The sequence below is a fragment of the Theobroma umbraticum genome, unplaced genomic scaffold (assembly GCF_002168275.2).
Source record: "Theobroma umbraticum cultivar Fairchild unplaced genomic scaffold, ASM216827v3 scaffold_239.0, whole genome shotgun sequence".
Classification (NCBI taxonomy): domain Eukaryota; kingdom Viridiplantae; phylum Streptophyta; class Magnoliopsida; order Malvales; family Malvaceae; genus Theobroma; species Theobroma umbraticum.
Genome location: NW_018397279.1, coordinates 310733 through 334771, shown reverse-complemented (window position 1 = coordinate 334771; position 24039 = coordinate 310733). Strand labels below are relative to the sequence as shown.

General features: G+C 35.7%; 3 protein-coding genes across 4 annotated transcripts; 2 read left to right on the top strand and 1 right to left on the bottom strand.

Annotated features, from left to right (window-relative positions):
* Positions 1-890: 890 nt before the first annotated feature.
* Positions 891-14253, bottom strand: MBD9 (methyl-CPG-binding domain 9). Its single transcript, XM_021443486.1, is given in 12 exon segments — positions 891-1958; positions 2390-4597; positions 5595-6029; positions 6213-6311; positions 6969-7307; positions 8072-8377; positions 8975-9153; positions 9156-9666; positions 9776-10824; positions 10827-10872; positions 11050-11764; positions 13683-14253. Coding segments are annotated over 12 exon segments (6672 nt in total). The 5' UTR covers positions 14168-14253; the 3' UTR covers positions 891-1658.
* Positions 14254-18027: 3774 nt separating this feature from the next.
* LOC110427880 (uncharacterized) lies at positions 18028-21808 on the top strand. Of its 2 annotated transcripts, XM_021443516.1 has the most exons (7): positions 18028-18228; positions 19146-19424; positions 19521-19627; positions 19763-19895; positions 20068-20262; positions 20686-20969; positions 21504-21808. In XM_021443516.1, the coding sequence occupies exons 2-6, from the start codon at positions 19158-19160 to the stop codon at positions 20965-20967; spliced, it is 984 nt and encodes a 327-aa protein (XP_021299191.1). In that variant the 5' UTR covers positions 18028-18228; positions 19146-19157; the 3' UTR covers positions 20968-20969; positions 21504-21808. The 2 variants fall into 2 exon arrangements, with proteins under 2 accessions (XP_021299191.1, XP_021299190.1); XM_021443515.1 differs by lacking the exon at positions 21504-21808 and having other exon boundaries at positions 18029-18228; positions 20686-21211.
* Positions 21809-22492: 684 nt separating this feature from the next.
* On the top strand, positions 22493-23875 carry LOC149526313 (uncharacterized). The gene is made up of 2 exons (XM_089785570.1): positions 22493-23399; positions 23601-23875. The coding sequence occupies exons 1-2, from the start codon at positions 22805-22807 to the stop codon at positions 23873-23875; spliced, it is 870 nt and encodes a 289-aa protein (XP_089641696.1). The 5' UTR covers positions 22493-22804.
* The last annotated feature ends 164 nt before the right edge of the window (positions 23876-24039 follow it).

Below are 24039 nucleotides of genomic sequence, written 5' to 3'. Positions count from 1 at the left end.
ATGTGCACTTTGACTATATTCCCAACATTGTAGCTTTAGAGTTTTCAATTGATAAAACATTAGCCACAATTACTCAATCCTATAGTGGGGTGTCTTTCTTCCTTCTTTACTATTTTCTTTTTTCTAGTGTTGCTTGGACTTTGCAGTAAGTATGCAATGCCCAATGAAGTCGCTGCTACATTCAGAAAAATCTATAGCAAATCTATACAGATATAATTAGGATCAGAAATCTTAGTGAGGTAGACAACCCTGGCATCTTAATAAATCAAATACCAGAAAGTTAAAAGGGGAAGGGGGGAAATCACATTCTATATTGCTCGTGCTATCAACAGATTGCAGACCTGGAATGAGTACAATACCACATTATCAATCTCATCAGACCCCAAAAAAGGGGAATTCCTATTCCCAGACACATTAGTAACCCATGAAACAGGGCCTGATGCCCACATGGCCACACCAAACCATACACGAACCTGCAGTTCCACAGTTTACGTAATCTATAATAACATAACTAAACACCCCACCCAACCCGTGCCTCTTTCTTTTCCAATAAAAAAAGGTAAAACCAGGAGCTAAGAGAAGCAAAAGAATGATAATTGTTAGGACAAAACAATGCGTGGTAGAAATTAAATGTCCATCAAAGTTGTGAAATCCTAAAATGCCAAATTATTTGTGCCAAAAGAAGCATTGTGGAACAGGAAATTACCTGTATCAACATGCCAATGCAGGCTATGGCATTGTCCTACAAGCACTGACCATCTGAACCCCGTGATCCAGCAATATTCCTAGAGGGAAAAGGCAGTATGAAAGCAACTTTCTTTCCAAACAAAGCAACCTCCATTTCGGGCCAGTTGGCAGTCAGATAAGGCATCAAGATTAACTTGAAATAATTAGCCAATAATAAATAGCATTTAGAAGGCAAGCGTTGAAGATTAGGCATTATTCAAATAGCACAGCCGCCAGCACCTAATGCCAGCTTCATGAAAGCTCATTCCACACAGAAAACAAAATAAAAAAACCTCAACATATAAGGACAGAATGACAAAGGCATAAAGTCTCATTCTTCAGAGTTACTCTGGCACATCTGTGGAACACCAGATGGAAATCAAAAGGGTAGAGAGAGAGAGACAGAGAGAGGGAGGGAGAGGGAGAGAAACAAAGAGAGATGTATAAAGAATGAAATATTGCCTACACCTGCTCAACTTCAACACTGATCCGTTTCTTTCTTTTTTTTTCCTTTTTCGTTTTACATTAATTCATGTTGTATATGTATATAAATCTTGCTCTTTGTGGCAAAAACCCTTCTGCTTCCCAAGAAAGTAAATCCAAAAGATACAGCAGAAATCAGTCCAAAATTGGATGCATTCTCACTTATCATCCTGGTGCTTCCAACACCATTGGCACATCTATGAATTCTGAATCAAAGCATCCAAGTTAGCATGTTAGCCTTATCAATATATACACGAGGCAATGGCAGCAGAACTCTAGGTCCAAACAGTCAGGCCCAACCTGAACCAGCAAACCCAACATTTTAGTTCTGATTCTAGGACCCTCTGATATTCCTGTGACACATTCCTGCCACCAGCTTCCCTTGCCACAGGGATCAATTTTCATTGAAATAAGATCCTCTCAGATTTGAAAATCCTAGTTGACAGAGATCAACCCTCTGGTTCCTTCCTTTTCTTGCTAGTCTTCCTGCTCACCTTGCACTTCTCTGCCAGGTCCAAGTTGGGAAGCAACTTTGGGTCTGGTATGCTGCTGGGCTTCATGTTGTCAATTGAATGGAACTCATATGATTTTTCATAAACAATGGCTGAATCAAGGGAGTATATACGTAGGGCCAGAGAAGACATGGTGGAAATTTTCACAGCAGCAGATAGCGATGACCAATACCACCATTCATTCCTCAAGTACTCAGTCTTAATCATGTCCTCCAATACAATTGTTGCTTGGACCATCTGAAAAGACAAGAGGATATTATCTCCAATCCCACCAAATCCATGAAGTTAAGAAATAAAACTGATTTCAAAGCAAAAACTTTTAACTTCTCATCAGTTCTTACAGCAAAGATTAATCCAAAAGGAACTATTAATTCAGTTCATGCATCATAAAGTGGTAGACCATAAATAAGTTAATCAGACACAGCAAAGTGGAAAGATCACTTGAAAGTAAACTAACATTACATCAGATAAAAGTTAGCGGCACAACCTGCTATTACTCTTAAAGAATTAGGGAACTATCCAACCCACTACAAGATGCTACATAAAGAATGTGAAAGAATTAGTTCACTACCAGTTTAGGAGAAGTAAAATGTGGTCAGTGATGAATGGTGGTTACAATTTACAAGTGTACTAACTACTAAAAGAAAGCACAAGGGATCAAGATCAACCTCATATATTGTTTCTGCAGATTTAACAAATGAACGCCAGGCCCATCTCCTTTCCATATATGCCTTTGATGGTCTCAAAGCTTCTTCAGAGAGTGCAGCATCCATATCAAGTAAATTAATCTTCAGTTGCCTTGAAATCTGTGAAACTTTACCGACTAAGGGCCTTAATGAAGATTGAGGGACAACACAGCAGCGACCAATACCCAGTTCAGGAGAATACTTATCTGCAGAGGATATTCTATCCCTTTGTTCCAAACATCTCAAAGCCGGTCTTAAGGTCTTTTGTATTTCAATCTCATTTGCCACAGATCTTCTGAAAGGATTGTCAGATAAGCCTTCATTGATTCCATTAGCCACACTCCTGTTTCCTTGTGAAAAACCAGGTATCTCAATAGCCTTCAACTTATCCCCTAAATCTCCTCTTTCTTGGTGAGGACGAACAGTCATTAGTGTAGAGTCACTAACAAAATGACTATCAGATGAGACAAACGATGGTACCCCATTTGACCCAATAAGACCTATTTCCCGCACTAATTCTTCATTAGAATCTCTCGTCACAAATTTGGTGCTGATCTCTTCAAAGTTATATGGACAAACTACCCCTTCATTTTGAAACTTAATCAACCTCGAGCTCAAGTTGGAATGCCCACTTTTAGAAGTTTCAACAATTTCCATGTCAACAGTGCAATCTACCCGATTAATATCAATATTCATATTCCCCTTTCCTTTTAAAGAAACACCAACTGACATGCTCTTCTCATTCAATGGTGAACCCAGATTGCACTTACCATCATTATGATCCTCAAATTCGACATCACTAAAAAATGTCTTGTGGCAACAGATGCAATGATTTCTGGAGGGCCAAATGGGCTCTAAGCATTTACACCTATACATTTTATCTTCATTAATCACCCTCGCCTTTTTTCCCCTCTTCTTCAAAGAATCCGTTATTTCTGACTCAAAGCAGGGACCATATTTCTTCTCCAATAACATTGCTGCCTTAGTACCAAGAAAACTCGAAAATGAACCTTTATCAGAACCATTGGACATTGAAAAAGTAGCATGGCCCTCATCCTGATCTTGTTTTTTCATTTTTTGGTAATCCTGGAACTTTAGCTTCTGCAAAATAGCCTCTTTCAGCTCTTTTTCTTTTGGTTCATTATCATTCAACCAATCAATGAGTCCTTCAATTTCTGCCTCTGTTTGATAAGTAACCCACGGTGAACCAACTGAAATAGCATCTTTGGAATTGTACAGAAACGGACAGGAAGCCTTGGACCCCTCTGCCTTCATACCATTATCTGTGCCAGCAGAAGCAGAATTCCAGATAAAAGTGTTCTGCACTCGCTCCTCGTAGCCCAAAATATTTCTTTTCTTCTGCAACACCAAACTTCCATCAACGATAACCTGGGGACATCCACCTGGCATGGCTGAAATCCAGTACAGCCGGCCAGTAGAATCACTTCCCAAAAACTCCTTCCGTACAGATAGCTTCAAAAGCTGTGATTCTAAGCTGGTAATTAAGTCCTGCAGACATTGGATGTCATTCTTGATGGTGTTCAACTCAAGGTGATGAGATCGTGACTCATTCTCAGTAACAGAAGGCACTTGCTTAGCAGCATCAGATGGCAGACACTGTCCATTACAATCTGAAGGAGATGGTGGAGAAGCCACATCCATTCTCTTAGACTCTTCCAATTTACCCTGGAAACTGGTTTCTTTGCTTGAGTTCTCAATTTCTTGGGACAAATCATTTGGAACGAGCAACTCACTTGGTCTAAAGGATTTATCACTTTTTTGAGAAGATACTTTGCTAGCATCCACAATAGCCTGATCACCCTTTAACGGAGCCTCAGTATCCATAGGATTCAAAATTTCACCATTAGTGGCAAACTTTTTCTCTGTATAAGTAGCAGATGCATATTTATTTGAACCATTAAGGTCAGCACCCTCTTTCCCACCATCTGATGGAAGCCGATCATCACCATCCTTTACACCAGCATCTCCAACAGCATTATTCATACTTGTGTCAATCTTTGCAGCTTTTGCAGCCACAATGTCTTCCCTGGATTTTAGGTTTTTCCATTCTACATAGGCAGAACGTAATTTCTGATGTAACTCAGATGTTTCAGCACACTGTTCAAGATGTTGACGGATGAGAGCTGAGTTAAGCAATTCATCACATAAAAACTTGAGCAAGAAGATTCTCTGCAACAGATTATAAGGAAGTTTTTTAATTGATGAAACAAACAAAGAGCTCAAGAGCACTATACATTATATAAAATAACCCAAAAGTTCACGCTAGTAAATCATATGCTACTTTCATACATCATTGAAGCCATTTGTTATTAAGAATGATAGAATGACCTTCTTTAGCTATAAAGATAGCAAAATCTATTTATCTCACAACACAGCAATTTCTCCCTGTTATTCTAAGAAGCAAAGACCATTTTGTTTAGAACTAATCCTCAAAGAAAACAGTTTTCCTGCATATCTTCTAAGCAGCCAAGATACTATCATAATTACCATTATTTTCATTTCCTACACATCTCCCCAAATTTCACATACTACACATATTTTGATCTTACTTTTCTTTTTCCCATTCTATTTTACCTCAAGAAAGCCATGGCTAACATTCCCATGCTAAAGGATGGAGATACAAGAATTTGATCTCATCTTTACATAAATGTAAGAGATTAACTTCTTCCACCACAAACAGAACCACAAGATGCACGCATAGAAAACTGCAGCATATGATGCAAGTTTAAAGTCAATTCTCAGCCTAAACAAAAGTAGGGGCTGAACTCCAGGTCGCCAAAAACAGACCCAACAAAAGCAGAGAAAAAAGTTTGCATCGAAAGTGCTCACAAACAAAAAAGGGGATAGCAATGTCATTGACAAGTTAAATCATAAATAATTCGAGTAGATGAAAGGAAGGCGATATATCACCATTACAACAATTGTGATCTAATATAGCTACCATAAATGCATTTCAATTCAAGGGCAAATGCAACTAGCAAGCACTTGATAAGTGCTAATTTATCATGAAACATCGCAAACAAAAATAATAAGCAAAATTCAGCCAGTCTGCAGTCAACATGCAATCAAACAAAAGAAAATTTTCAAGCAAAATACTAATAGAAAAGGGTTAACCAAAGAATATGAGACTAAAAAAACACACACCAAGCAGAGTCCATAGACAGACCTCATCTATGCTAAATTGCCAATACTCTTTTTCTTCCAATACAGCTCCTAAATGTACAAGTGCTTCCAAGTAACCACGGGTAACCTCTCCCTGATACTTTTTATCTCTCCGTCGGATGATGACTTGTGAACGTTCTGATGCATCTTGAACCATATGTTTGCTGAGAACACAAGAAGGGCAATACCAGTTCCCCTCGGGGATCCTTGCCAATGGAGGGTTCAAGCAATAAGTATGATACTCAGCATCACAAGTATCGCACAAAAGAACACTATCATCATCTTTATCAATACCGCATACTTTGCAGACTCCCTCATCCCAAGGCGCTTTGGGGATCTCACTTGTCGAAGCAAGTATATCATTTATTTCCTTTTTTGTCTCTGCATTCAAGCATTCCAATTTAGCATATTCCGCCAATTTCTGAACTAAGGCAAGTACCTGAAACAAAATAAATAAATGAAAAATTAGTACGCCTCTAATCTAAGTGTAAATGGAAACAAAGAAAACTAATGGGTGAATAACCAGAGAGAACAAGAATACATGGCACTTACAGTCCAGTTAATAATACAAATAAGAAACACCTTTAGGAAAAGGATAGGAGACAGAAAGAAACCTACGAACCTCCTGTTCATACAAGGACTCAAAGTTTTGGGATAATGACTCCGCCAATTCAACCAAATCAGGCTGGTCAGTATAGGCAGCACGAACATTACTCCATAACTGCCAGCAAAAGTAACAATTATTAGACAGGCTAACACATCTGCATAGTTCCAAACAGAGAAAGACCATAGCAATCCCTAGAAATCTACATAAAACCAGGATCCGAACAAATATGCCCAAACAAGATGAGTAAATGTATAAACTTAATAAATTGAAGCCCCAAAATCAAAGTATGAAAGAGATAATTGCTGCGTCAGTGGAATGCATCAAAGCATTGGATGACTCATGCAAAGCTCAAGGATGACAATCAAAAGAAGACAATTCAGGCATATGAGCAAGCAACAATAGCATCTTGAAAACAATCCTTGAGGGTCCTAAAACCCTAAGTTATACATCTTTCAATAAAAGGCCATGCAGAAAAGTCAGAAAATAAAACTCAAATAGCCATATGTAAGAGAATTTCACTCATGCAAAGACATGTTAACTTATATTTATAGATGAACAAAAACAAATTATGCACAAAAACTCTAAAACTGTCTCCGATCTTTGATTAATCATAACATCATCAAATGCTGCAGAACAAACAAGTAGCAGGAAAAGAAAAAAAGAAAGCAGTATCCATCCAAAACCATGCACGGGTCGAGTGGGAAGAAAAAAAAGTTTTAAGAAGTTCAACCACAAAAACCATTTTACAGGGAACAAATGAAAAAGACAGACCTCACGAACATCCTTGAGAAAAGCTTCGTGTGATCCACCATAGGTCCCAACTGCCAATCTCAAATCAATAGTCCTAAAATCCAGAGGACGAGATACCATGGCAGGAGATCCAAGCAGTCCCTCGTCATCATTATCACTAGAATTCATTAGCTTTCTCCCCAGCAAGTTGCAGAAAATCTTTGAATCATCAGCAGCAGCAGCACGGCGTAATATGATGCGACATTCTTTCATGATAATATCAGATACAGATAAGACAGTCTTCTTTTTACTTCTTCCCTTCTCAGATTTTTTTGCCAAACATTCATTGCGAACATCTGCTAGCACTGAAAGAACAGCTTTCTGTGCTCAATCAACAATAGAGAGTAATTCATTTAGAATCATGTTTGCTACTACATATCACAAACTCTGAAAGAAAGACTGATTAGATAAGAGAAACATGACATTACTATATAGAAGAATAAAAAGGACAGCAATCAATTGAAAGAGAGTGAAATTTCAAGCTCAAACATTTTGTCCTTCGCTTGTTTAAAGAATTTATGATATTCAACATCAGCAATGGTTCATGCTTAGATTTCATATATATTAATGAAAAAATGTAATATACAATAAATTATCAATACAAATACAGAGATAAAAATTTATGGTTAAAACAATTGAAACACTCTCTTATTCTTAAATAAGATCCATCTGCTTTAAGTTTACTAGATTTAAAAAGTGCCAGGCCAAAGGGCAGGTTAAGGGAGTCAAATTATAACTTTTCTAAGATATAACAGCCATGAAGGAAAAAGACATTCCAGTAGTAGAAAATCCATCAATAGGGCATAGAGTCCCGCATCAGAAAAGCTTATATATTTAAATCACACAAATACATGATCTGATCAGTTCTATCTCCAGCAGCATTCCAGCCTATACCACCGACCCACCCCACCAAAAATAATAAAAAGGACTAAAAGATAATAAAGAGAAATCATGCCCAGAAGACAACATACAAAACCAGTCAGTCACCATTAGTTCAAAATAGAGAATAATCTACATGCCCCATTGAATTCTTAAATTAATGAAACTTCATTACCAAATAAATACACAGAGTACATGGATGCTACCTTCGTTGGTCCTGATGCATTGCCCTTATAAACTTCCTTACTGATTGAATGTTCCAATATTTTCTTCGCCCACTCTGGCGGATCTTTTGCCAAAGCATCATAAACACACCTTCTGATTCTAGTTCCAACATTTGTTGGCAGCTTTCTAACAGGTTCCAGCAACTTTGCCCACTCTGGAATATCACCATCATTCACAACATTCTTTTCACAAGCAACATTTTCATCAGGCCCTTCATCTTCTACAGTCAGAACATCACTTTTTACGTTCAAAGAACCAAATATACGCTTTGTAGCCTCTGCAAGCAACTGAAGTTCGAAAGAGTAAATGGCTAATTAAAAAATTCTCTTCTGAACTAGAGGCTGTGAATGTAATATATTCAGCACAAAACACAGAGTTTACAAGTATAAAAAATAAACTCTGACTCAACTAACTAAGATCCCAACTCAACTAGGAACAGTATGCCAATTCATTTCCTCCATGCCCTACCGTCTAGGAGTACAGCAACACATCTATAACTGTGCCCCAGGGGGAAAAACACTTGAACATTAAATAAGAGCTACACCTAGCAGCAAAACATCCAGGCTGTATGTGTCCTAAAACAATTGGCATTATTCTGCACAAACTGAAAAGTAGTAGTGCTGTCAAGCATCCTACAAGGGATGAAATCTGAAACTGAGGTCAATTCCGTACATATTAGCATGCATGTCAACAGCTCATCTTGATATATTATATATCATAAGAAGACTGCCAATCAAGAAGGAAAGACAGGAACTACATACACAAACAACCATTCCTGAAGAAAGCTTTTCTAAAATTTTGAAACATTTCACCATTTTGAGTCAATATCTCTCAGAGAAAAGAGGTTATCAAAAGAAAATAAAAATATCAATAGCCAAACTTACGAGGGCATCTGCTTCCATCCCAGCCACCCCAGTAAGTGAACCACAAAGCACCCCACCATCACCTTGTAAGCAACGGAAGACTTTACCACTTTCACGAGCAGTGATCTCTGCTGAGTCAAGATTACCATCCATGGATAAGACAGCCAACACATATCTTCTAGCTAATTCAGGCCAGGCAACTCATTAACTGGGAGCACACTGAGCTTAACTCTTTTAGCAGGAGCTGTACTATCTACATCTTTCTTCCTTCCCCTTTTAGATCTTGACTCGCCAGAATCAAAATTTGGATCAACAAGTGCAGCAACCTTTGATTGCAGCTCACTTATTAGCACCCCTAGAAGTGAGCTGTGAGCCTTGGTCAAAGTCACACCAAAGCATCTTCTGTAACTAAGAGATGCAAGCCTAGCCTGGTCAGCTTCCATCATTTCTCCTGTTTCCATCTGTATAAATGAATGTGGATTTTCAGTCGAAGTTGCCACACAAGATTCATCACTTGGGGACACATTTTGTTCACCCATACCATCAATTCTAGATAAACTCAGGACATCAGATCCCTGGCTTTCACCATCAAATTTACGAAACAAATTTGAGTGATTAGACCAGGGATTGATAAGCTCCTCTTCAAGTTCATTTGCTAAAAGAGGTTCTTTCAACCCTATGACTTCGTGGAAGCGCCACAACAACTCCCATACCTAAGTACATAAATAGAGAAAGTATAAATAAGATCCTCATTATACACAAAATTCTATACTCAAAAGGTATAAAATATTCCTTTTCTCAAAAAAAAAATAACATGCATACCTGATAAAAGTCACCAACAAGTTCAGCAGGAAGTCTCGAGCACAATGGCTTCCCAGCAGGAGGACCACGGTCATCAACCAACCTGAGCTTTTTGGACTTTCCAAATAAACCATTTAATCCATTTTCTCCCTTGCATTCAAGACAACCTTGTGTCTTAATCTTCAGGAGACCATTTCTGATGGTTAAGGATCCTGAATAGGAACTTCTGTTCTTCAGAGATTCATATCGTGAACAGGCCTCAATACCAGGAAGCTCTTCAATGATTTCTTGTACAAATTCAGCATCCAGCCCAAATCTATCCTGTCGCAGCCATTTTGTCAGTTCATCAGCCAAAGTCTCCAGCTCATCAGCCTGGTACTCAAAAGGGATTGAGAAAGAGATGGGGAAGCCGCAAAATTTAACTAATGGAGCATAAGTCTCTCTGGTCTTTTCATCCATCATATCCCAGCTTGGTAACTCCATTTCCTTTCCTACATGCTTGCAGGAAAACTTCAAAGAACCTTTTCTTCTACATATCTCAGAGCAGGCATCAATAAATTTCTGAGACATTATTCTCCATGCTGCAGATGACGATTGCTCTTCCACTGAAATTTCACCAATTTCTTCCATCAATAGATCTCCAGATTTGTCACAAATGGAACCTGCTTCAAGTTGTGATCTGTCGAAGTTCTGAACACCACAAGTTTCCTTCAAACTACTACCTAGACAAGTAAAGATATCACTTTCCATAGGTGCGCAAGGATCTGAAAGGATCATCTGAATACTGCCATCATCATCAAACTCCCTGCTATTATAACACGTAGCATCACCTTGTTCATTATTATGACTAAAAGTTTGGTCAATATGGGGCCAAAAGAGGACAGTTGACCCTACCGGAAGGGGCAATGCAGAGCAAGAACACCTTTTGACCTTGAAAATAGGTCCAGAATCACCACCATCAGACACTTCACATACAAAAAAGGACCCAGTGATCTTATCATGCCAGCAAGACCTATAACCTATAGGGAAGATCAAACTAGCATCATGATATGAAGGTCTCATGTCAACTAGCCCAAAGAAAGAACAAAAAAATCTTCAAACTGCACAGGAAGCCCATCCTGGAGGAGTAAAATGAAGAAGAAAAAGAAACAGAGACAGTAAGAACATCAGGACACTCAATGAAACTAGAGCAGTTAGATATCATCAAGACAACATAAAAATCAACCGAAAAGAAAGGACATGAGCCACCTAGCCACCTAAGAAGAAGACAAGATAAAACTAACCAGTCTACTTACATTTATTTGCTCAGATTCAGAGCTAACCTTCTCATATTGCAACGCTTCAGTGACTTTCATAATACCAGATTTATTGGCACACTTTTCCACACTTTGACCATCACATGAAAGTTCCTTGCAATAGCTACTTATCAAACCTTCCTTATTTTCAGGAAAACCATTGGCTGTTGAAAATCTTGTTGACTTTCTTTTTCTTGGCAGAAGCAATCTTTCCTGAAGAGAAGCCCCCTCACGTTTTATTTCAGCATCCATCAAGTTATAGTTCGACATCAATCCAAGATAACAAGCAACATCGAACATTGAATCAAATGTCTTCCCATCAGGAGCACGATAAACTGCATATAGTTCACAGCTGCTCGTCGAATGTTTTAGTTCCACACGCCAGCCTTCCTCCAGGACACCATGTCTTTCTGAAACAAATTCTCTAAGATCCTGCAAAAATATATCACTCGTATTCCGAGATGGAAATCTAATGGTTGTATTATTACTACTCCTCAGCCTTCCTAATGGAAAACCCAAATCTACCTCATCAAAACTTCTATCTCTTGTTCGCGTATGACACAATATATCTTCAAAACCCACTTTGACAGCATGTGTCATAATCCCAGAAGCTTTTTGAAAGCCAAATCCATTACCCGCATACAAGAAATTCGAATATGTCAATGGGGCACCAAACCCATTGCCAACAAAAGAATTGTCATCCGGTATGTGCTTTCTGGAACCAAAACATATGTTAACCAGTGACGATACATAACAACTTAGATTTCAATAGAACTAGTAAGTTATTCAAACAAGATGCATGTATATAAACATTCACAAAGGAAGCACAAATGAGACCATGAGAATAGCACCCTCTCGGTCTTACTAGCAAATGAATGAGCTAAAGAAGTTTATACTAATACTTTGAATACACCAACTTTCATAGCACACGGAAGCATATATAAACAAGAAAATTACAAAGCTGATTTCCCACAGTTCCAAGTTAACATAGGTGATGTTGGAAACAATTCATCATGGTTCAGCGTAAGTAGTCTTCAACATAACAGGACAAGATAAACAGCTTTTAACTACAGTGGAAACTTCCACAATTTTTTCTTTTTTATTTTGGCCAATGAGTTTCCCCCGTTTATTTTATGAGCACTAGCACATGTGACTTCCTAAAGAGCAAAGTGGCATAACACCACTTCCTTAGCACATCAAAGCATAATCTATAAATCAAGCAACTTCAAATAGAAATGAAGAAGCGAGTTAAGGAAGTTAGCAGCACTACAGCACTTCATGAATAAACAGGTTAAAGATTATCAGGCCACAATTTCACAGAGAGAGAAAATATTTTACAGTGCTCTGAAGATGGCAGCAATATAGCACTTCATGAATAAACAGGTCAAAGACTATTGGGCCACGATTTCAAAGAAAAAGGAGATAACTGCAGTATAGTGCTGCGACAAGCTTTGGTTAATTTGGATGTAGTGTAGCCTCCTTGATACCAATTGATATATACATGAAAAAGGCTTTTAATGAAACTGGAGAAAAAAATGCTGTCTTTTGGAAGCTCTTCCAAGTTCCAACCATACTAACACAAACTGCATGAGAAAGACATGGCATTGGCTAACAATATGACACTAACACAATCAATACCTTAAAGACTCAGCAATATTGCAGAAATGACACACCTCCGAATAATCAAAATCAACTAACTAAAACCCTGACAACACAACTTGTGGGTGGAAGTAACATAGAACTTGGCATGCCAAAGGTAGTGGCATTTGTGTGGAAAACAATACTCAAACAAGGAACACAAAAAAGATAAGATGCCAGCAGAACCATGGTAATTCACTCAATTTCAACCACTAGAAATTTCAATTCCTAGAAGACATTAATCATCTTATATCCTAACTTAAGATACCATATAGCTGTATTTTCTATCCACCACCTAACTCCCACACTGTCAGGCACCAGCTAAAAATGGTTGCAAATTTTATAGGACAAATTTATAACAAGAAATAGGTATATTCTTTCATACACATTGAACATCAAGTAAATGTTAAAAAGCAACCAAAAGCTTCAGAATAAATCTCATACCTAATACAATCTATAACACCCAAATGACCACTTCAATTATATTGACTTGATCAGCTTGAAAAGACAGTTAGTTTTCCCTTTAAAAAGTTTCAATATGCTAGAGTACAACTAAAGTCCCTACGAGGAGTCATGAGCTAGACCCTACTTGAACATCCTGACAATATCTAACAGCTTCCATATACATTACACCCCAAACACTAATAAGCACCTCTCAACATACAATACACTTGGACTAACCCCCATTCCATGTCACACACTTATATTCCATCAGTTAGCTGTTATTTGCTTGAACACAGTCCTCACAAACTTACCCCAGCTTCAAATTAAACAAATTTTTATCTTTTTAAGCTATAAAAAAAGCACTAGAAAGGAATCAAAGAATATAGTTTTTGACAACCAAAATAACCACATTTCAAATTTATGCACTCATAACTAAGCGGTTCGCATTAATGCAAGCTTACAATTTAACGCTTCAAACTAATAACTTAAACCTAAATTAAAAAATAAATAAGCTAAATTCACAAATACTAATACTAAGCTTTAATTTTTACCTCAATAACTCCTGCACCTCCTCACCGTCACCGTCACCATCACTCGGCGGCGAAGCATTGATATCAAGAATCCGCTTCTTTGCCTTCAACCCAAGCGGCCACCGCTTACTCCTTACGCCGCGGCTGTCGCACTCTCCACACACCCACTCCTCTGCCGCAGACAACCTTCCGGAAATCCCAGCGCATGCGAGATGAAACCCTCGCTCACAGCCGTCACAAACCACCACTAGTCCTCCTCCCGCCGCAGCCGCCGTCCCACATGCGCCACACGGCTCCTCTTCTTTCCCTACCGGAACCCCAGCGGGTTCACCTAGGGCCGGGTCTGGATTCTCGTGGATAGCCCGAACGATGGAAAACGAATCGGGTTCGGCTGAGTCAGAGTCAGGTAGGGTTTCGTTAAAAGAAGAAGAAGGGATCTCGTTTAGATCGATGCCGAGAGGTGAACGAGTCTCGGGCTTTGAATCGTTCGAATCGGTGAGTTCCATTCTGTTTGTTTTTATCCGAGTCGGGGTTTTTTGAAGAACAAATACATTTCCTTTCCTCTATTTTCTCTGGGAGTTAAATTTTTTTTTTTTTTCCTCTGGGATCGAAAGTTAAAAAGATTTGACAGAGAAAAATATGGAGCATTTTATTTATTTTTAATTTATTTTATTTTTTGGATTGGAGGGAAATGATAGTACTCGCTTTGAGAGGATGACACGTGGGATGTGGGTCAACAACGTTTGGGTTTCTGTTTGGGAAGAAGGAGAGATGCAGTTGGTTGGGAAGCCTTGTCTTCAAGTACTGTACAGTGACGTTAGCTAGAAGCTACCTAAGTCAGATAGTTTGAGTTTTAAGTTTTTTTCTTTTTTTTTCTATTTTTCTTGATTTATTGATCGTTACATTTAAATTTCATATATTTTTGTGATTGAAATTAATTTTATTGGAATTGAAATTTTGTATTTTGTTTGATATTATTTTTATAATAAAATTTAAAAATCTTTGATGAACAATCCAATCATAATATCTAATAAATTTTAAACGTCAAACGATCGAAATGGTGTAATTTAAAATTTAAAATTATATTTTTGATATATAAATATATAATAATTTGATAAATTAAAATTAATATAATATTTAAAAAATTTGTTAAATTATTTAAAAATTTTAAATAATTTTTTATTCTTTTAATAGTTGAATTTGATTTTTTTTATTTTTACTTTGAATTAAATAAATTTTTACGATAAAAATGACAAGTGACGTTAACAAATAATAATTACTTAACCCATATAAAATAAAAATATAAAAATTTAATTAAATACAAAAAATTTATTTGAATTTTTCTAAATAGATTAAGAATTTTTTTAAATATTATATTGTTAAATTTTTTAATTTAAAAAATTTGAAATAAATAGATTGTTCAATTCTTAAATAAGAAAATGTACATATCTTACAAAAGTAAGCATTTGATCTTATTATCTCATAATTATCCATTTAATGATTTGGAGTGTGGAGGATTTATTTATGTACATAAAGTGTGTCATAAAACTAAACCACCTCGTACATTCATATTACAATTTATATTTATGTAAAATGCTTTGTATTTTTACAAGTAATCGATAAATCAAACATGAATTTGTCTAGCGGAGTGCAATACAAACTATAATTACTTCCCACTTTTTAATGCCATTCGAATCCCTTTCTTTTCTTTTCCCACAACATTTGAATGTTCAATTCATGTAAATCACTATGAAGTACTTAGTAAGATATCATTAACTATAAAAGGTAACGATATCTTACAAAAAATAATTATAAAATAAAAAAATACTATTTTTTTAATTTTAATTCCTTAACCATATTCGTACTCAAAATAGACTAATTCATGGAACTCGTTGATGATAATATGATGTGTTGGTGTTACGAATTTTTAAATTTTTGTAAAAATTTTATAAAAATATAGTAGTATTGTTGTTGGCAACATAAATTAATACAACGTTGATGAAGATGATTTTTTGTTTTGAATTTTAAATCGAAATATATTGGGTTTCAACTTGACTTTGCCTTAATCAGTTATGTTTCTTAACTTTTATTATTGGACTAAACAACAAGTAGAAATTATTGAATTATTGACTACCTTTTAATTAGTTTGTTGGAGCAAAATTTTCATTTTTTATTAAGAGATTGCTTCAAGCAAAAGGGATGGAGTAATTAGATGATGAAGATTTTTCTAAAAGTGACACATGCAAATTAAAAGTGAGATATTTCCAATATATAGGGGTGGATTGAATGTTGTGATAATTTATTTATTTATATTAAATATAAGATGAAATTGTGACCACTTATCCAAAAAATAAAAAAGAGATTGGACAATATTGCCTCCATTATTTTCTCCTAAAGGAAGGTGGGCTTATGATAAAAAGCACATTAAAGCCTATGGTCATCATTACCCAAAATGCATGCTAAAACTCTTGGCAAAGAATAATAAATAAATGAATGGGACCAAGAAAAAAAAAAAAGATGATCCACCAATTTTATGCAATAATTGACTCTTTTGTGTGTAATGATTTATTAATTTTTATTTTTTAGTAAAAAAGAAAAAAATAAATAATTATTTTATGACAAAAAAGAAAAAAATTAAAATAAACTTTCCATTTATATGCAGTAAGAAATCGTGGCAAAACGTATCTGATGAATAATTATTTGATTTCGTTCACAAATAAATTTAGATTGATGGGTTTTGATTGATTTTAAGATAGTCTTATGATTTAACGAATTTTTTTTATCTAAATTTTTTAAAATTGATATTTTTAGAGTGATTTATGATTTTTGATACTTATTTGTATGTTTGAGATCAAAAGATTGAATCGTAAGCTCGAGTTTTACACCGATTTTAAAATAATGATCATTGGAATATCATATAAAAAATAAATTAAATATTTAAAATTATAAGACTTAAACCAATTTCAAAGTATTTTTAAAGATGGTAATCAGTAAATTCAAAGATTTACTTAAACATTGATACCAAATACAAACAAAACTATATAAATTAATAGATTTGATTATCCATACACAATTTGAGGGTAATATACATTTATAAGGAATAAAATATTATTACTTTAATTATTAATTTTAAAAAATTATAAAATTAAAGGTTGACTTAGACCTCATGGAATTCTAAAAGACTAATCTTACAAAGAGATAAACTAATTGGTGACACGTAATTTTAAGGATCGACTTTATATGAATGGTCCACGGTTTTGACTCTTGGATTGCCCACTCTAACCAAACACATCTCAAAAATTAACTTTCTCAAATAACAAATATTATATAAATATATATATATATATATATATATATATATATATAATCTGAAAGATGGTACAGAACCATATGGCTTGGTCAAGGCCCATGGAAATCCTGGTGTCCCCTCAATAATAGCAGCCCAAGTATTGTTGCACCGACACTAGCATCCCATGTGAGTCCTTGTACAATCGTCATTTTCTTTATTTTTTTTTAAATTAAAAAAATTTAAATATATTATTTAAATAAAAAATTATATATTAATTAATGAATCAAATATTTAAATATTTACTTTTTTTTAATCTTAATCATCTAATCTTTCCAAAAGAATAACAACCCAAATTATTGGGTTTATAAAGTCATTAAAAATATGCTTATTTGCTTGTAAAATTTAAACAATAATTATTTCATAATTGAAACGATTTAATTCTAAACATCATTATTTTAGTAACTTTTCAAATCTAAATTTAAGTTTAAGTTGTTAATAATAATTGATTTAAACACATTTTAGTAATTACATTAACATTCGATATGAAATGAGAATTACACTTTTACCATATTGTACATCAATGAATTTAATAGTTATGTAATATTTTGTTATATTTTTTTATGTTTAAGGCATGTATAAAAAGTTAAGGAAAGGAAGAACAACCTTTTCATTTAGTTCCAAATTTAAACAAAATTAGATTAGTGGTTCTGACTCATAATCATCCACAATAGAAAGAGAAAAGAAAAAAAGGAGGGAAAACTCAATTGATGTTTGCCTTTTTAAGTTAAGCTTAAGGCAATGTCTTGATTAGGCATGCAAATGACATGTCACTTTAAAAACAAAATACATTCCCTCTTTTAATTAATCCCAAATTAAAAGAGGCTAATCCTTTTCAAATGATGAAGCATCATTTCAATATTTCATTGTCTAATGTTGGAGCGTCAAGTTCAAAAAAGAATTAAGTACTACACATTTATATAAAAAAAAAAATCAATCAAACAGTGGCATTTTCGCTATTTAAAGAAAGACCAAGGCAATTTACAAAATCAAAATTAATTTCAACCGCGTGCGAGAGGGAAAGGCCGTCTCACATGCAATGAACCCGTGCCTGCCGGCCCCGGTCGGATTTTCTCCCAAAAATAGTGTAAACCGGTGTCGTTTAAGTCAGTTTTTTATTTTCTTGCTATTTTTTTTATATAAAAAGGAGTCTCTGCATTTTCACTGGTGAGTCTTAACGCAAGTCAGTGAATTCGCCGATCACGTTGCTTTCTCTCTCTGGTACAGACATACGTTCTCTCTCTAGATTTTTGTTTAGTTAATTTTATTTTTCGAAGAAAAATTTAGGATCGACGACACGTTTCGCGGCGAGATCTTGTTGTTTATTCGTTTTTTAATTTTTAAAGTTTTTTTCTTTAATGACATTTTCGACGTCTAGATCTCTCTGTTTGCATTGATTTTTATTTTCCTTGTTTTTATATTATTCTGTTGTGGAAATTTCAGAAATTGTACTAATCCGTAGATTTTGATCTGTGTTTAATCAAGTTAATGGAGATTTATGTAGGTTAATTTCTTTTTCTTTTTAATATTTGCAATGTGGAGAATTTTGGTGCAAATTTGTGTATAATTTGTTCTAATTAAATACTTTCTTAGTGTGTATTTATTTATTTTTTTGGTTTGTGATGAAATGATGCTAATATTTGGTTGAATTTACTCAATAATTAGTGTAATATTCACGAATTGTGGCAAATATTTGGTGTTCAATCTGTATAAAAAGGTATAATTTGAAGTAGAAGTAGGCAGTACGCAGGCTCATTGAATGCTTAATTTGTTAAATGCAGGTTAAAAGTGTTGGTAGCTAGGCCGGATATTAGGCATTCTAGGAACTTGTTAAAAATTTGATAAAATTTGTATAATGAAAAATGCCAGCATTGAAACTATGATTATTGTATAAGCATTTTAGAGTACCTGGCTTAATATCGTATTTTTTTTGCTGTGTTAATTTGGAAGTCAATGATGGGGCAGTCATTGACTAAGAAAAAACAGGTCTTTTACATTTTTTTTTCTATCTTATGTAGTTCTCTAAGCCAAAAAATTGATTTAATATCGCTGTCATTTTGTTTGTAAGGTTGTGCATGGTTGATCACTGTCATAGCAGAATATGTTGATGTTTATCTATTTGTTTCTTTCGGTTTCAGACTTTAATTTCTATGATGTCGGGGAATGCTTTAAGAGATCTCAATACTTTACCTACGTCTGAGTGGAAGAATGACAGCTCTAGTAAAGGGAATTTTATGAAGCCTTGCAATGGGAACACAATTGAAAATGTTGAAGAGCAGCAAAAGAAAAGCCCTGCCTCTGTTCATATAAATGGAGGTGAAACTGTAAATGCTGAAGCAGAGGTAGCTAATTCTGAAGTAGAATACATTGAATCTGAGAACTTGAGTGATCTAGAAGATGTTGATACATGTCTTGAGGTATAATTTTCTGTTTTCCTTCTCCTTACGCTTACACTTCATGTTCTAATATTTGGTGTTCTACTGTTTGATAACATGCCTATTTACCTATATCAGAAGCTCTTACCTGGACTCAACTCTAAAGATTGGGTTCTGGTTGTTGAAGCACTCAATAGTGTTCGCCGATTATCAATATTTCATAAGGAAGTAATGCATACGATGCTGTAAGTCATGAATTCTTACATGATTTTCTGACTGTAAAGACTAGCGGATAGGGTTTTAATCTAATTTTTCTCTCAGTTACTTTTCTCTTGAATTTAATTTGACTAGTGTATTTCCTTCCCCGTTCCAATGTACAGGGGTGATGTGATCCCTCTTGTTGTTAAGTCCTTGAAGAATCCAAGAAGTGCTGTTTGTAAAACTGCAATTATGACATCTGCAGACATTTTCAGTGCATATAATGATGATTTGATTGATTCTTTGGATCCCCTGGTACTTTCACATTCTCTACGATTTACTGCCACGTTAGTCTGGGTGCTTGTGTGCATTTTGGATGGTACACTGCCATCTTTATTATTTTTCTCTTTTGTGAATGATTCTTCATCTTGGGATACAAGTGAACTAATGCTGGCTTTTCATATGTGTTCAAATATGAATGATACAGCTTGTACAGCTTCTTCTTAAGTCTTCTCAAGATAAAAGATTTGTATGTGAGGCAGCTGAGAGAGCTTTGGAGGCAATGACTACTTCAGTTTCCCCTATGTCATTGTTGCCCAAGTTGCAACCCTATCTTAAGAACAGAAATCCTCGAATTCGAGCTAAGGCATCTATGTGCTTTTGTCGTAGTGTTCCACGACTGGTAGGCAAAGGATACTTGATAAGCATACTGTATTTTATTTGTTTGGAAAGGGGGTTTGGTTTTCTGGTCTGAATCATAAATTTGTTTCATTGATGTGGATGGTACCCTGGTTATTTGCAGCTACATAAAACATATAATTTTCAACAAACTAAATTCATTTTAAGTAGTTAGTGTAGCTATATGTGGATATTTTATCGTAAATGGTTTGCAAAGCTTTTGGTTGTTCTTCTTATTCACTTTATTGTGTATGCCTAGTATTATTTGGCAAATCAACCTCTGTTTCCCTCTTTGTTTACTTATTTCCATGAGCATATGCACCATGTTGTAAGGTTTGTGTCAAATATATTGCTTTTTCTTCTTGGCTGGTAAATATTTTTCCTTCACTTTTCAAATAAGTTGATGCAGTTGTTTTGATTTTGATAGGGTGTTGAAGGAATAAAAGAATATGGAATCGACAAATTGATCCAAGTAGCTGCATCCCAGCTCAGTGACCAGCTCCCAGAGTCCCGGGAGGCTGCTCGAACCCTTCTTTTGGAGCTGCAAACTGTATATTTGAAATCCCATGACCTTACAACAACGGTATCTGAGCATCCAGAGATGGGCTCTTGGGAGAATTTTTGTCAGTCAAAACTGTCTCCTTTAAGTGCACAAGCGGTGCTTCGTGTCACAAACATTGCTCGGGAAGGTCTTGTCATTGGTTCCTGACAGTGAGTTTTATATAGACCATATATAAGCTTGTATTGTAGCAAGTAATGTCATTTTTATTTTACCCACATATATGAGCTTTAGTGAGCAGAGTCCACAGTCACCTTTCATTGCTTTGGTTTTGGTTTATTATCTCTTTCCTTGTAAATTCTCTTGAATCATTGAGATGTCTGTGATCTTGGTTAAGAAATTAGTTGGATTGAAAATCGTACAATGATATTCTTTGCATATGGTTCACCTCTCAGTCTTCCTCATTTATGGCATGGGTTGCAAAAATTGTATAATTTCTCTACTTTTTTGCTCTAATCTCATGGCCAGAATGTTCTTCCAGAAATGTTACATAATAATATACCATGATAGACTTATGATTGCACTTGCAGATCTAAAAGAAGCAATGATGTCAATTATTGAGTGCTCATCTAAGAGTTGGATTCTAGCTTAGATGTCTTAATCAAATGTTAAAATCTTTTGTAATTTTTTTAAAATTAATTGTCACCTATTTGCAGCTAATGTAGCAGTTGTTAATTGACTTACAGGTTTCAATGAAAAAGCCATGTTTATTGGCCTCTTGTCAATTTCTCATCTACTTGGCTCTGGCTTGTGGGCATGCCATAGCTGGAAGATTGGGGAATAGGATTTTTATATTGTAAGGCATTAATCAAAGCAACAGATCATCCCTTTTATATAACTTGGATGTGAAACCAAACGTGTTTTCTTCTCTCTCATTGTAGATTCCATGTCATAATATCCGATCAGATTTTGCATTTTTTGTTCTTTTGTACTTGAACATTCCCTTCAATCCTGGAGACAAAACAACCTATATACTAAATTTTCTGGCCTAGATTTTAATACCCATTTTATCAAATTTTCTAATAATGTCTCGGTTAATTTGGTATGGAGGTTAAGATATGGTTAATTTGGGTTTCATTCTATTATTGTTTGTGTTGTTATATGAAAGTAGTTTTCTCAATCAGTAAGATGAGCTGTCAGTGAACAGTCCAGGCTCCAGCCTGGTTGGTGACCAGCCAACTTGAACTTGGGGATTAATGTCAGCGGTCTATTTGATTGGAGAAGCAATTACTACATCTCTGTAATGAGCAATAATTTACCTATTGGAAGTAATCCTACCGGCCTGTTTTGGTGTTTGGAAGTAATCCATTTTGTTTGGACATGAAAGCAGGTCCATCGACTTGGGAACCCAAAAAGATGCCACTAAGACAGGACAGACTCAAACTGGCTTGTTAGTTGGGCAGAACATTTGTGCTTTCTGAATTATGGGGCATCTTCCTAGTGAAGCCTGCCTGACTCTGATGTAAATGGATTGGGGTGGTCAATACGGACAAACAAACCGAGCAAAAGTGTGGCTGCAAATTAAGAGCAGAGTTGTCTCTTCGCTTGGAGGGCGCCTAATTTGTCAGAAAAAAGAAGGAAAAGAATACAATGAAAGAAAAAAGACAAAGAAGAAAAGTTTGAAATCATCAATCTCCCTATCATTTTGTCTCCACCTGTAAGTCTTGGGTTCTTTTTTCCACCCACTCCATCACGGAAAATTAACTAGTCCCATTAAATAATGGATTAATCTTTTTATTCTTGCCACACTGAAACAGTTCACCTGCTTTCATTGGCTTGAACATTTTTTTGTCTCTATAAAAACAGAAAACTACCTGATCAGCTTGTTGTCAGTAACTTCAATCAGACCAAAATTTCCATTCCCTTGGAACAGAAACCTTATCATTCTTCTGTCATTTCTGTCATTTTTCAGGTTGTTTTTATCTTCTGAGGTATGCAAAAGACCGAATTTTCTTATGCTATGAACATGTAAGTGGTAACTTCTGCCATGCCCTTGTGGGATGGAAATCAAGGGGATTCAGGAAGGATCGTGATGAGCACTAACTTTCTGCAGGCTACAGTACAGATTATGTTAATGGCCATATTCATAGCTGTGATTCTTCTATTTCTAGGTGTTGGAATGCTGGTGGTTATACATGTATGTATAGTAGGAAGAGCCTTCAGGAGAGGATTCCGGAACCCTGGAAGATTTGACAGGAGCAACAGCAGGAACAGATGCATCTCCCAGGATGATTTACAGAAGCTTCCCTGCTATGATTACATAGCAAAAGACGGAGGAAGTAGTCCAGCGGATTGTGCTGTCTGCTTGGAAAACTTCAAGATGGGTGAAAAGTGCAGGCTACTGCCTCTATGCGGGCATAGTTTCCATGCAGACTGTGCAGATTCATGGCTTCTGAGGAACCCCATTTGCCCAATTTGTAGAGCCAGTGCTGATTCAGGCGAGGCTGGGTTGGTTTTATATGAGGAAAGTAGTCAGTCCAGTGAATATGTTGGTCAGATGAGAGGAAGCCAGAGTAGGGAAGGTAGAGACAACCAAACAAATGATGTTAGAATTGAAGTTAGAGACAACCAAATGAGGGAAGGTAGTAATGTTACTGATAGTGGTGATGAATCTAGAGAAAACCAAACAAATCTAGTTGGGACTCATTTGAGTTTTGCACTAGAAACTACTAATATTACCTTATAATATGCTTTCTGTTTCCAAAATGCTGTAAATTTTATAAAATGTTTGCTAAATGATTATAAAAATTTAACTTGTTTACTTATATTTGTTTTTCCCTCAGCTTTCATTTATATTTTGGCAAACCAATCAAGCAGCCCAGCCCAAGCATTTGCTTCCATTTCTATAAGGAAGTGGGTCGAGTGGCCCATGAAGGCTCACAAGCGCAACCTGCTTCTGCCAGGCTTGGTTGAGCTTCTGGTCGTTGGTCTTCTTGGTGAGCAGAAGATTCTTGTCTGTATCTTGATCTTGTTCCCAACGTTGATTTGTCTCTATATGATCTCACAAGGGGGGAAAACTCTCACGGCAAGTTCCATAGCCATTCAATTTTCATACTAATAATTAGTCTGGTTTGGTCCATCTCATTTATAGATGTAGACCAGGACCATCTTATTTTTAAGGTTGGTTCTTGAATTTATTCATTATTTTTTTATTACAAAAATATTTAGAACCGAACCATGTACATATGTTGTTGTACTGCTACCAATCTGCAGTGAAGGGGA

Coding starts and splice junctions, on each gene's coding strand:
- LOC110427880 (XM_021443516.1), top strand. CDS start 19,158: ATGATGTCGGGGAATGCTTTAAGAGATCTCAATACTTTACCTACGTCT. Junction 19,628..19,762: donor GAAGTAATGCATACGATGCT/GTAAGTCATGAA, acceptor TCCAATGTACAG/GGGTGATGTGATCCCTCTTG. Junction 20,263..20,685: donor GTCGTAGTGTTCCACGACTG/GTAGGCAAAGGA, acceptor TGATTTTGATAG/GGTGTTGAAGGAATAAAAGA.
- LOC149526313 (XM_089785570.1), top strand. CDS start 22,805: ATGCCCTTGTGGGATGGAAATCAAGGGGATTCAGGAAGGATCGTGATG. Junction 23,400..23,600: donor AGACAACCAAATGAGGGAAG/GTAGTAATGTTA, acceptor TTTTTCCCTCAG/CTTTCATTTATATTTTGGCA.